General features: G+C 35.6%; 1 protein-coding gene across 1 annotated transcript; it reads right to left on the reverse strand.

The window, feature by feature from the left end:
* Positions 1-283: 283 nt before the first annotated feature.
* Positions 284-9,932, reverse strand: LOC106666832 (dynein light chain 2, cytoplasmic). The gene is made up of 3 exons (XM_014394312.2): positions 9,755-9,932; positions 2,620-2,730; positions 284-1,229 (listed from the first exon to the last, which is right to left on the reverse strand). Exons 2-3 carry the CDS (start codon positions 2,725-2,727, stop codon positions 1,068-1,070), a joined length of 270 nt encoding a protein of 89 aa, XP_014249798.1. The 5' UTR covers positions 2,728-2,730; positions 9,755-9,932; the 3' UTR covers positions 284-1,067.
* Positions 9,933-13,490: the final 3,558 nt, after the last annotated feature.

The raw sequence follows: 13,490 nt of genomic DNA on the forward strand, positions 1-13,490 counted from the left end.
ATGTAAAGGTAAAAGCTAGGTATTCAAAAATCTAGGGTTAATTCGTATTTGAACAAAAGCTATAAAATCTATCTACAACGGTGATTAGGTGTGTGCCGTGTCTAGGTCTTGGTGTATATTGAGTGCATGTCGCTAGTGAAACCTACTTTTGTACATGTGAACAGGCTTTTCGTACTTGGATCCACAGATAAAAAGACATTTCGTTTTAAACGGTTCTTTTCTTTTCTAATATATTATCATGTCAAGAGGACAATTATTATTATTTTTTACATAGATAAATACGTCTATTCAACCACCTAGTTTTAATTTAAAACTGTGTACAAACTATATAGGTCGTGATTAATTATCAAGGCAAGATTAGGCCATAAGTTAGTGTTAAGGTTGGAATTAAGTTTTGCTTGTGCTTTTTTAAAAAATCGTTTTAGTAACAAATAATAAATATATCAGGTTACCATGTATTTGTTGGATGGGAGGTAAATATAATAATAAAAATTGGATTAATTTTATTTTTCAAATAAAATAGCCAATTTGCTTTTTTTATTTTTACTAAATTAAAGTTCAACTTATATAAAAATTTTAATGGCAAACAATAATTATTAATATGTTGACGGATAAAACAACAATGGAATGGGGAACAACGTGAGAAAAAGAAGTGAAAAATAAAATGTAGTTTGTAGTTTTTTTAAATAAAAATAAAATTTCAATCGGATAGAAAATAGACAAAAATCTTCAATTCAAAGTCTGAACAATTAAAAGATAAAGTAGTCTTTCTTATAAAGACGTTTTAACAAGAAGGTAACAAAGACAACGAGATTTGTCTTTGTAAATCTGAACAATCAAAGGGGAAAACATGAAAGAGGAGAAACAGTTAGCAAGGAATGTTCATTACATTTTTTAAATTGAAGTCTGGGCAACATCGACAAAGAGATATTTCGGAAAATAAATAGATTAGTTGTTACGATTTTGAATGAATCATCACCTCGTTTGTTACACTTAATAAACGGAAAAAGGGGAAAAAGTGATGAAAAGATAAAGATTTTTCTTTTCTTTTAATCTTCGTGAGATTCTCAACCGCTCTTGAATAGAAGAATCGCGACTTGTCCGAGATAGAAGTAGATGAAGTGCCTTGTCTCGTGTGTGACGTAGCTGCCGAAGTTTCGACCGACGATGCAGTGCCAGGTCGGGTTGTACTTCTTGTCGAACTCCTTTTTGATAAACGCTGCGATGTCCTGAAACACAGATAAACATAAACCTTTGATACACTTGATACTTAATTAATGCTGACTCATGTGAATTGATATGCTCACTCAACCTTATATAAAGAAATCTGCAGATAGACAAAACACAAAGAGCTTTTCTGTCTATGCAACTGTACTGTCAAAGGGTTTTATTTTGAGATTTTATCTTGCGAAAATTGATCTGTGACTTTAATAGCTGATATCGCCTGTTGTTTTCGGTATTGAAATTTCTAGTGAATGATCAGTCTAGTGAAGTAAACGGCAAAATAAAAATATCGCCGGTATTTTTTGTCTATTATTAATTCATTAATATTAATCTTTTCAAAAAGACAAAACACAACTTTTAAAATATCAAAAAAATGTTTTATGGTGGAAAACGAGGAATGAAAGCAACCTACTGAATAAGACTCCCATTTCTGGACCTTCATTAATCCCTTTTCGGCGTAAGCGACCCATTCAAATTACGGGGCCGTATCAACAGTTGGTTGTGAAGTCTATTAATAAAATAAATCGCGCACCCTTTGGCGGAAATATTCATAGCCGGAGGTGTAGAACCGTTTCATCCTGCTGACTGATCTACGATATAACGAGAAGATTAGGGTTCCACAGCTTTCACATCCACATGTACACCCGGCTCAAGGGGTTCTAAATTTAGACGTCTTTATCGAACGGGGGCTGAAAAAGCTGAACGAAAGAAACGGATAAGGAATATTTCTTTATGATTATTTCTAGCTGCTGAAAAAGAAAACGGTTAACACAAAAGAAATATGTTGATTGTGAGCGTTCAATCGAGCCAGCATAGGTCTGTCTGTCTCTCTCTCTCTCTCTCTCTGTCTCTGTCTCTCTCTCTCTCTCTCTCTCTCTCTCTCTCTCTCTCTCTCTCTCTCTCTCACTCTCTTTTTTTTTACGAGAGTTTGCAACTCGGGGTGCCGGTGTTTTTGAAAAAGAACCCATCTGTAAGTATGTCGGGTTCGAATGCAGGGCTGCTGGATTCGAACCCGGGACCTTTACCTTACAGTGATGAGCGCTGTGTCAACGCCTAAACCGTTGCGGTCACCTTCGCCCCACAGGTCTCCATTAAGTTCATGATGAATTTATCTATTTTTCAAAGATACAGCGTACTGATTGATGCTAACATAAGAGCAAAATAATTTTTTTGCGGATTTTGACACACATGCTAAATTACACGGTGTCTTTTTGTTTTTAACAATAATTTTGACCATTTTCAATTCTGATTTTGTGGAAAAATCAATTTATCTTCCACCTTTCAAATTCGAGTTTGATCTAAATTTGGAACATTAGCCTTCAATTATCAATCCCAATAAAAGCATATAATAAGGTATTGTGTTGTATAGAAATTCGCAAACAAGACTAAATTTACCTTTTCAATATTAAATTTTTCTAAAGCTTGCGTCGCACAATCCACTGCGTCCTGCTGCATCTCTTCGGTCATGTCAGCATTTTTTATAACTGCCTTCCTGTCAGTCATTTTCTGGAACAAAAGAAACAGAAATTTATAGCAAGCAGTAAAACAGATATGGCAGACACAAAGGAGCCGACCATATTCACATGGCTGGAAATTTTGAAAAAGCAGGGAAAGGATTGGCGTCCATCCCTTTTCGGGTACGTTCGGCTTCTCATCATTTTCAACTTTTAATAATAAACTTGGTTAAAACCCACTACTGAATATGGCGTCATTAGTTCCCTGTAATATTACAGACTGTTGTAGACATCGTTCGGACGTTTGACGACGGTGATCGAAACGGTATTGACAGATCAAACAACGGTGAATAGGAATACGAAAACATCTGGAAGAACTACAAGTGCAGACTACTACAATTTTTGGATGAAAAATCGGCAGTAGTGTTTGAATAGGCCAAGGCTAACAAACTGACCATACGCAAATAACGTCTGCGGGTCGGTTTGCCTATAGTTTCGTCGTTTTGAATAATTTTGGTCTGTCTAGTCTCGTTGTTTTGATCTATCAGACGCCATCATCAGAACGGATCAAAATAGCATTAATAGTCAGGTCAAAACGATTGGAAAAAGCTACCAATTAATTTAATAAATAAAAGTACAACGTTTGCAATCAAGGTAAATACATCACTGAACCTTTTTATTTAAATGTGACAATTTATTGTTTTGTTATCCGAAGAAACCACACTTTCTATATTTTCGCTAAAGGACCCGTAGGATTAAAACAAAACATAAAAAGGTCAGAAATTATGCCTCATTGGAAGGATGTCCATTGTTTAAACAATACACTATAAAACGTGTGGGACATACTGGAACAAGAAGGGTTACATAAGTGAATAATTTAAATAAAATGGGAAAGAAGGTTAAGGTTTATGCGTTTTAGGACGGAATAGTACAACAATAGAGAAACTCTTTTTAAACATGTTATGTATCGCTACAAGAATCAATATTAATAGTTCGGAGGTTAAACAAAACAATAAAATTGTACTTTTTTGCCGTATTAGAAGAATGTCATCAATACTCTATAAACAGACGATGAGACATATTGATTACAAATGAATAATTAAAACACAACGTTATACCATGTTATTTTTTGACCTTACTCTTACTGTGGCTAGATACCTCAGAATAAGGAAAAAACATGATTATTGCAAGACATTTTGTTTTAAATTTCAAGTCGCTGGTTAGCCAATTTCATACGAGATTTAGTAAGTAATGAAGTTAATTTTTAACCATTAGGACTAAGCCTGAAAAAGTTACTCTGAAAGAAGGCTTGCAATAAATTTGAACATCTGTGTTGATGGCACTACTCCAAAACTCCCTACGAAATAAATATTAACGAGCCAAGGCGGACCGATGAACTTCGATATTTGTGAAGTTTGGGGTACGACAAATATTAAGGTGGTTTGCAAAATCTACAATGAACAGGAGTGAAGTAGGAAAACAAACATTACGATATAGTGGTATATTATTAACGGTTTACATTCCAGGACATTTTTAAATGGCTGTGAATTGGGTACGAGGCAAATATAAAACCAACTCTTTATGGCAACTGTTAATAAACAGTTTTTAAGAGACCGTTTTGGGCTAAAAAGTGAACAATTTGAACAATAAATTGTCTGGTTTCACCTCGTAACACTGTTATTTATAGGACGCTAACTTGAGACCGTCAAAGGCCTATAAATACACTTGAACAGCTTCAAAGAGAATTAAAATTATTCATGCTTTCGGAAAGATTTCACCCAGAAGGCTGCACACGTATTTCAAGGTTTTCGTACTTTAGCTCGTATCCATATACACACATCCCGCGGATATGAAACGGTCTGGCGATGAATATAAATTATAAAAGAAAGTTTGAAACATCAATTAACGAAACCATCGAGGAAGTTTGGAGTAATTTTATGTTGGAAATTTTATTTATAACAGGACGACGGTAAATTAGAATAATTATCTTTATTTATTTATAACCTAGGTCCTTCCGAAAACAATTTGGTCAGGTTTTTCGAATGCGTCATAAAGTATCGGAATTAAAAAAGGCCAAATATGAAGGACGGCTTTATGGTCTTCCCAAGTCCTTGGGAACTTGACCGAGAAAAACGGCTTATCTCGGCATGAAGTAGCAGGGCGGGGGCTGCGTTTTACAAAGGGGTTGCAAAGTGGCACGGTAACTGTTTGCATTTATCGATCCACCAATGCACGGAATTTAACTATATTTAGCTTGGTGTACGTGCATAAGAAGGATGCAAGGTTATAATCGAAATCTGATATGTATTTTTGATCAACCTCACGGAAGATTTATTTAAATATATAAAATAAAAGTACGTAATTATATAGCTGAGGTTGAAATAATGAAATAGCTGAGCAAAATGCAAAGGTTTTTGGCCAGAATTTAATCTATTATTCAAAACCACCTCAACTTTTACAAAGGTAGTCGACGTAAGATATTCCACGTTGAATACTCTCTTCTAAATAGAATAAAAAAAGTAAAGAATAGATGAAACTAGACTGAATAAAGAGCAGGTGGTTTCAAATAAAACCGATGAAATGCACACGCGTAGTTATCTGGAATCCACGTGATTCATTTAAACCCACACGGGTAACCGAATATGAAACGCGTAACTTGATCGTCAGGTCATTGATTTTGTCAATGCATACGTATTGTGCAGGTAGCACCCGTTTTATACCTACGTAAAATATTGAAAGGGTAAGTTTACGTTTGTGTAGGTCATGGAGTCGGCCAGAATATTTAGGGTTCAATAGTTGAATCGTCATCATCGCTAAACGATATTCTTGAATACCCCAACCCCTTTTTTAGATTATCTCTTGGGGTCTGCAAGGTGATGGGCCTTTAGTTTGGTCTTTTCCAATCACTTTGTTTCATCACTCCACGCTGGCATGTCTTCTATTGTGTTAGGTCGAGAAAGGTAGAAGAAATTATAGCTCCTAAGAAGATACAATTACTTTAAAAAGTATAGTAAATAAAAAAAGTAAAAGTATACAGATTAAGAGATATGTTCCACATAGTATCAACGTACTTATTATGATATTTCTGTGACACACTGTAGATGGCAAACAGACAGTACAAGAAGGACAGGCACAGCAGGGTGTTCAATAAGGACCAAAATCTGTACTCCTTACATAATTTTTTGTTATTGACAATGTTATATTTTTATCGGCACTTCATGTTATAATGTCTCAAAGGTTTTCAAATGGTGTTGATTGTCTCCAATTCGCTATTTTGTTCCCGATGTTTTAAAGAAATGAGTTAGTCTGTACGGTTCTTTTTCTAACATTTAATTTCAGGTTGTAATGTTTAATTTTCGTGTATGTACGGATCTCGGTTTCGAAATTGGCTTATTGGAAGTGAAGTTTCCCGGTGGCAGCATTTTCTTAATTTAGTAATTAGAAATAAATGTGTGGTGATTAGTGACCGTTAATCGATACTTATTTAGAAATAAAGTGGGCATACAGCAAAACTTTCCGTATTGCACAGGTTGAAATTGACGTCCACTTTTAATCGGATAGAAGCTGATCTCTGTTCTAAATAAACTTCACCCCAAAATTAAGTTGGAAAGCATGACTGTAGATGTGGATCAGTAGTTGTCTGCACTAGGACCTAGGAAAATGAGGAAATTGCGTATACTGCGCGATATTGATTTTAATCAGTCTGTCATGGATTCGATGGGATTTTGTGAACCTGTCGATCATTCTCTCTCTCTTTAAATACCTGTTATAGCACCTTGAAATTTCTTACACATAATTTAATGTAAATGTACAGCAAAATTCCCCCTAATTCTCAACCCGATTATTTTAGTTCCACGTTTACACTGAAAACGAGGAAAACGGCAAACTTATCCTAAAGTTACTTTCTTCTACGTCTCCGCACGGTTGACGAGGTCCTGAATCGATTTTCTCGAAGGTGAATTGAAATTTAAGACTTTTCCGGAAAATAACCAACAAACCCACAAACTAATTTATTAATACACAATTAATCTTTTTTATTTAGTCAAAATTTATTTGCGTAGTCGATTTGATACAATGATATAAAACAATGTTTAAAATTCCAATGTTATTAATTTAAACCATATAAAAAAGCCTAAGCTTATGTCGGCTGATAAATATTTTACCAAGGGACTTTTTAGTTTCTTGATTTAAGAAGTATTGTATAAAATTATTTGTTTATCTGCGATGACATCGGTAAGTGTGAGTAATTCTAAAAAGGCCAAAAAGTTGGATGTTTTTATTATGTGTAGACCCAAATTTATTAGACTGATCGAGTTGACCCCGACTAAGCGTAAAATGTTAATATAATATAAGTTTTCAGAATATTTAGTCACACAGTTATTGATTTGTGTATTTGAGCAGGGACTTTTTGGCTGGATGTTTTAAATAAACATATTAAATCACAAATTTATTTGAATAGTCAATTTTATATCCTATTGACAACGTTAAATGTTATTAATTAAAAAGTAAAAAATCATTAAAGTCAGCGAATGAGTTTTTAGCTCCTGCCTTTTGAAGTTTTGAAAATAGATAGTTATTTAACTAGTTGATCAAAGTGTTGTTGTGTTTTAAAAGTGCTATTAAAACTTTAGAAAAGTAATTTTTGGCATTGCAATTAGTGCCTCAGCGATTTTATTTTTATTGGTTAGCTGCATTGGTGTCCACGTGTAAAATATGCGAATAAATATTTCGCCGGGGATTTAAGAGTTTATATTTTGTAATTTGATCCTTGCAGGTCATTTGCCTATTCTTTCTGAGTTGGTCTATCAGAAATGTCTCGGAATTTCGTCATCTTCAGTGTGTCTCTTTCATAATATCGTAGGGGTGGGGTGCGTGTGTCGGCGTTTTTGGTGGATTATGTCGGGTTATTTTGTATGATTATTTGGAGATCGTGAGATGCGGTCTTATGTGATGTAGGTTTAGAAAAACATTCTCTTTATTGTGTCTACGTTTCGATCTTTAGTTAGATCATCCTAGGGCATCTCACGATTTCCAAATAATGATTAATTATCGGTCACTAAATACTACACTCGTTGTTTTAATTGAAAGAGGGTTTTGAATGGCGCAAACGACAAATTTGTATAAGATGGGCACATGTAAATGTGTGTTTTTAGAGTTAAATGTATTTGTATATTTCCAAGTTTCTGAGAATGGTCTTCTTTCGACTTTTTTAAATACGTTATGTAGCAGTTTCATTCTTGTAAATTATTGGGGCTTAGTGATAATTTTCCGACAGAGTTCCTAAACGATCTTGTGTAAAACGATATTTGTAGCCGTATTTTATTTTTGGCCAGTCTATCCGATGCATTTATCTCCGCATTCACAATTTTCCAATTTTGTTCGTGATTCTCAGATTTTGTTCCTAATTTATTTGAGTAGTCGACAACCTGTGTTTACACCGATAAGCGTTGTTAATGTGTTTCGCTAGGGATTTGGCGATGCCCGAGTCGCGTGACCTTGACGCCGAGTCCTTTGCAAGACGGTGACCCCCTTCCACCATTCTGCAGGCAACGTGCATGGTATTGCAAGCGAAAAAGCATTTGTGTCCTGTCTGCTTGCTGATCGAAGGCTGCATCGTAATTTATGCAAAACGACCGAATTGCAATTTGTTGTGAACTAGCGGGAATGTAACATTTAAATATTACATGACACGGATAGACCGTCAATTTCTTAATGATAATAAGAAAATCACCCCAGTTACTTTTTCATAAGAATTTCCATGACTTTGACCAATTAATAAAAAACAAAACGCTATTAAATAATTTGTGTACGAATAGGAGTAAAAGATCTGAAAGGGTCCCTGGACATTCAGGTAATAGAAGCCAAAAAAAGGAGCTAATATGAATCTTCCATGTCCCAAGCCCCTTAGGCTTAGCATCTTGCCACAAAAATTTGGATGGAACTTCTGACAGGGCACTGCCACCTAAGAAGGCACATGCACCGGATAGGAGTACAGACAGAAGAAATACTGTGCAGATACGGCCAGGAAGAAGAGCAAATCACATATGTTTTTGTGAGGGTCTACGTTATATAGACCTATATTCTTGCAAGCAGGAGAGGAAAGCAATGCAAGGATATGGAGTTTGATTGACAATCTGAAGCCGGCCAGAGAGTTATAATATAGAGGATGGAAAAACAGTAGATCTACTCAGATCGGGGGAAGAAGGCCTTGTGACAACCTCTTTTATCCCTATCCTTACTTTTTGCTAAGACTTTCTAACACTTTCACCAAATGATAAAAAAAAAGCAAATCATTGTTAAATAATTTTTATAAGAGTAGGATTTAAAAGGTTTGAAAGATGCTTTTTAACTTGGAAAACATCTCGGGGGCGAATTTTCCGTTCCTAATTGACACATGCTGATGGAAGTATCACTTGATCGATTTCCCCCGTTCTATTTGGGACCGATCCCCCACCCGGGTTAAAACGCCGCTTCTCTTGTGATATTTGTATGATAAATGAACTTGATCAAAACTTCGGATTATTATTATTTTTAAACTTGAAATTTGATTATTTTTTCGTCTGAACCGGGTCATGAGGCGGCGGGGATGCAGCACGCCGCCGAATGCTCGGGGAGGTTGGGCGTGGACCGTTCACTGCTCGGAAAACTCTCCCGCCTACCAGTTGACCACACAAACATAAAAATAATTTACGCATCATGCAAAACTTATGTTAATGGCATAAAACTAAGTCAGAAAAAAGAAAGATAAACTACTTACTAAGCGAAGTGTGCTATAATATGAACCAATTTCTATAGAGATTAATGTGTATGTTAAATGTTATATTTCATAAAAAGATGTTATGCTTTTCATATTATCATAATTATATGAAGAGTCGGTATCACAGGTGTCTCGGTTTTGTCACATGCACTAAATTGATTAAAAAACCATACCTGAACACGATTATATTTAAAAAAAATTCAATAAAACCAAATTTGTTTCGCATAGCAACAAAAAGGGACCACCCGCACCAACACCAAAAAAAAGTGGCACATATGGAGGAAAAACTGGTTAACGCAAGTATTAAAAGTTCGCTTACTGATAAAATATGGCACTGATGTCCTTTCGTCGAGATTCTCCCTTGCCGTGGCCGGTTTTCCGGTGGAAAACTTGGGAAATCGCCGTGAAAACGTTGAGAAAAGCCGGACCAAAATCCGTCGGTTTACGTTGGGAAGAAGAGGCGCGGATTGCCCGAAACCTTGTTCAATAAAGCTTATGAATAGAAGCCGCGTCTCCGGCGAGCCGATTGGCCGGACGGCAGGGTCTTCTATCGGGTCCTGTATCGGCCCAGAATTCTTTGCGCCTTCCCGCCGTTATTTCAAACGACCCTACGCACGGTAGGCGAAAACACGAAAATAATCCTCATTTTTAACTAATTTCCTATAATTAAGCGAACCATTAGGCATTACCACATAGCATTCTGAACCCAATTTTCAGGATGCTACGATAGTTTATTGTCTTAAAAATTGCCATGTTTTAGAGAATTCATATATAAGACGATTCGATGACGACCTCTTATTTTACCCATTGATTATTATTTTTATTTCTTGCAAACTGGACACATTTTAATGAAAATTGGCACATCTTTTGAACTGCAATCTTCCGGACACATTCTAATCTTTATAAGTAGGTCAGGAATGTTATATTAGTAATGAATTAACAGTAGCTGCCATGGATTACCCCAGTGCACATGAGACTTAGCATTTTTAAGTTTTAATACAAATGTCATTGTTTACTTTCAGTTATCGATAATTTATTAACTTGTTTGGTATTTTTACTGTAGATTAAGGACAAAGCTGTATAAAAAAAATCCATATTTAGTGGTCTATTGACCAAATTACTTCTTTCAATTAATTACTCTTTTTATGTAAGGTTTTGGTCGAAATGCAAAAGTTAGTGTCACGAGCGGGATTCGAACCCGAATTCGCCGAAGGTCGTGGGTTCGAATCCCGCTCGTGACACGAACTTTATCATTTCGACTAAAACCTTACATAAAAAGACTTATAAAAAATATTAGATTTTATCTATAATTTTATTTTTGCTGATAGGAAATTTACTTTTGGCGTCTAGTAGCAATCGATTCATAAAACTGTAAATAAAATAAAATAGTCGGCAGAAAAGCTGTCACTTATCAAGAGCAATGTCGATAGATGGCCCTCAGCGGATCTGACTGTAGAAGAGGGGTCATCCCGATTATAGTCCATGGGAGGTTAACACCCGGACTTTTGGGACAAAGTCCGTGTAGAGGGAGGTTGCTCAATGTGTGCCCCTAGTTGAAAGATGCAATTCCTTGGCTCCATATAAGGAACGTGTAGGAATGCCAACTGATGTGAGAATTGTGCTTGAGCAAGGCAGCGAGTGTCTTCTTCTTTGATTCTTGGAGGAAACAGGGTTATTTTATTGCTTATAATTCTGAGTTTTGTGTCCCTAGCGAGTGTTAATGAATGTATTCAATTGCGTGAATGTGTAGAGTAAGAGGACCGATTATGGAATGTTGAGTACACTATCGTACGTCACTTAGGTTATAGGCACAACAAGTGTACAGGGTGAGGGAGGAATATGGAGTATTCCATCCTAACAGATATGGTATGTAAATAGGAAATTAGGACATTTTACGCGGTATTAATTGTTTAAAAAAATTATTGTGTCCAATAAACAAGAGTATGGAATTAAAACCTTTCATTGTTATTTTTCAAAATCCCTTAATTAAATTTTCCTTCTGTAAAAAACATAATAATTTTTAATAAATTTTAATGCAATTTATAATAAAAATAAAATAAAAATGCTAGGGAAAGTAAATACTACAAAATTGGCAATATCCTTCATTTTTGAACAGTTTACATACAAAAGTAAAAAAGCACGAATTGCCAAATGTTACAAAAACGTACAAAACAGTCGCTTCGCAACAAAATGTCTGATATAAGTAAACTCATTTGGACATAAAAAGTTGAACTGTGGGGTTCAACCAATTCTATCATCGCATGCAGACTTCCCAATCCAAAATCTTTCGAAAAATAGTCAACGATCCTTTCTACGTATCTAACCGCACAATCCACAATGACATTAAAATTCCTTTTGTGAAAGATGTCATACAATTCTACAACTCCATTTCATTACACGCAAATCTATTAGATTTAAACCTAACTGCTCGAACTATTTCCAGTATTCCCCAAGGAGATTAAAGCGCAGTGGCCTAGCAACTTCCTGCTGGGCAGCGAGACGTAGCACATAGACCCTACTGATTCTTCGCACACTAGTGCCAGATTTTGTTCTATTTTATTTTACAATTTTAACATATCAAAAGTTTTACTTGTGGTATAAAAAAGCTATTTTTACCATGTTTTCTGGAATAAAAATGTCCAAAAATATGCTAGCTTCAAGTTCAGTCAAATTAGTGCAATATCAGAAATTCCCAATTTGTGTTGGCAAATCGTTGTAAAACCATTAAAATCCCAAAATGTTTTTATTATTTACATTTTATAAACAATACATTGTTTTTCTGACAAAAGTAAAGTTCTCTTTCAAACTACTTATATTTTTTGAATTAGAATTAAACTATTTGACAATAAATGTGTTATAATCCAATGGCCGAAGAATCCTTTTCTTGTTGATAACAACGGTTTACAGGTCAAATGTAAATGTTCGTGGTAAACGTTTGGTAGGAGAGTTTGGAGGAGTATGGCAATGTTTACTGTGATGAATTGGATGAGTTAAGTGAATGTTATCTTCGATGAACACTGCTCAGAAGAGCCGGAGGGAAGTGCAAAGTCATTGTTCACAGGGTCTATCAACTTCCGTCTTTCTACGTGTGTCCCGGGAAAATCCACTCCGCCACCAGAGAAGGGCTAAGAAGGACAAATGGGCACATTTATCATCACAACGTACGCGGACCTTCCTTTTCTACGTCACACTCAGTTCTATTGTTACCTGCGGCGACCGTCCTCGTACAGATGACTTCTTTCAGCTCAGCCCACCGTTATCTCTCTACATTCCTGCCGCACACTTTCTTAGCAATTCTATAAGCAGAAAAGATAAAACAAAATAAAATTTTATAAAGTGAAAAGAAATTTCTTCTCTTGAACATCCATGTGATCGGATTTTGAATGGGAAAATGGTGCTTGTCTAATAGGATAATTTTCACAATGCCTGGATATTAGTTAATATCTCTTTCAACTTAGGTCATGTTAATTATTTTTGATCTGGAAACGGCTTTAGACTGATCATTAAATAAATATTGCGGTTGTTCCACATGCAATATTTGGTTATAACTAAAGAAAATCAAAGTTACACAGGAGGGCTTAACGTCCAACTCCTTGAGGGGTCAAACCACTTTACAAACGTTTTTCATTTTATGTCTAACTAAAATGCCGAGGATTCAAATTTCAAACCTAGAATCGCTAATACAGCAAATACGCTCTCCACTTTTGCTGACGATACAGCAATCATTTCCTCGCATAAGATCCAGTCATTTTCTGCAGTTTCTACTTTCAAAATCATTTTCGGTGGTTCGACGTTTGGCCCAAAAAGTGAAGAATTAAAATAAATGCAACGAACAGCAAATGCTTTAATTTCACAGTCAGACGTATTATGCTACCACCTGTTTACAAACGACGTACTTGGAATCCGCAAGTAAGACTAAAACGGAACGAACTAAAATACGTTACAAACTGGTATTACCACTATTCCATTGACGATCCAAACTTCCACAACAAACCACAAAATACATCCTGGTTCCATTCCGATCAAAAGTCCTAAATAGTCCAACCTCGCCCTAC

Source organism: Cimex lectularius, unplaced genomic scaffold (genome assembly GCF_000648675.2).
Source record: "Cimex lectularius strain Harlan isolate CLEC.00 unplaced genomic scaffold, Clec_2.1 scaffold2, whole genome shotgun sequence".
In the NCBI taxonomy this organism is placed as follows: domain Eukaryota; kingdom Metazoa; phylum Arthropoda; class Insecta; order Hemiptera; family Cimicidae; genus Cimex; species Cimex lectularius.

Excerpts from the sequence above, each read along its gene's own strand:
- LOC106666832 (XM_014394312.2), bottom strand. The coding sequence starts at position 2,727 with ATGACTGACAGGAAGGCAGTTATAAAAAATGCTGACATGACCGAAGAG. Across the intron at positions 1,230-2,619 it reads AAAAATTTAATATTGAAAAG|GACATCGCAGCGTTTATCAA; the intron begins GTAAATTTAGTC and ends TCTGTGTTTCAG.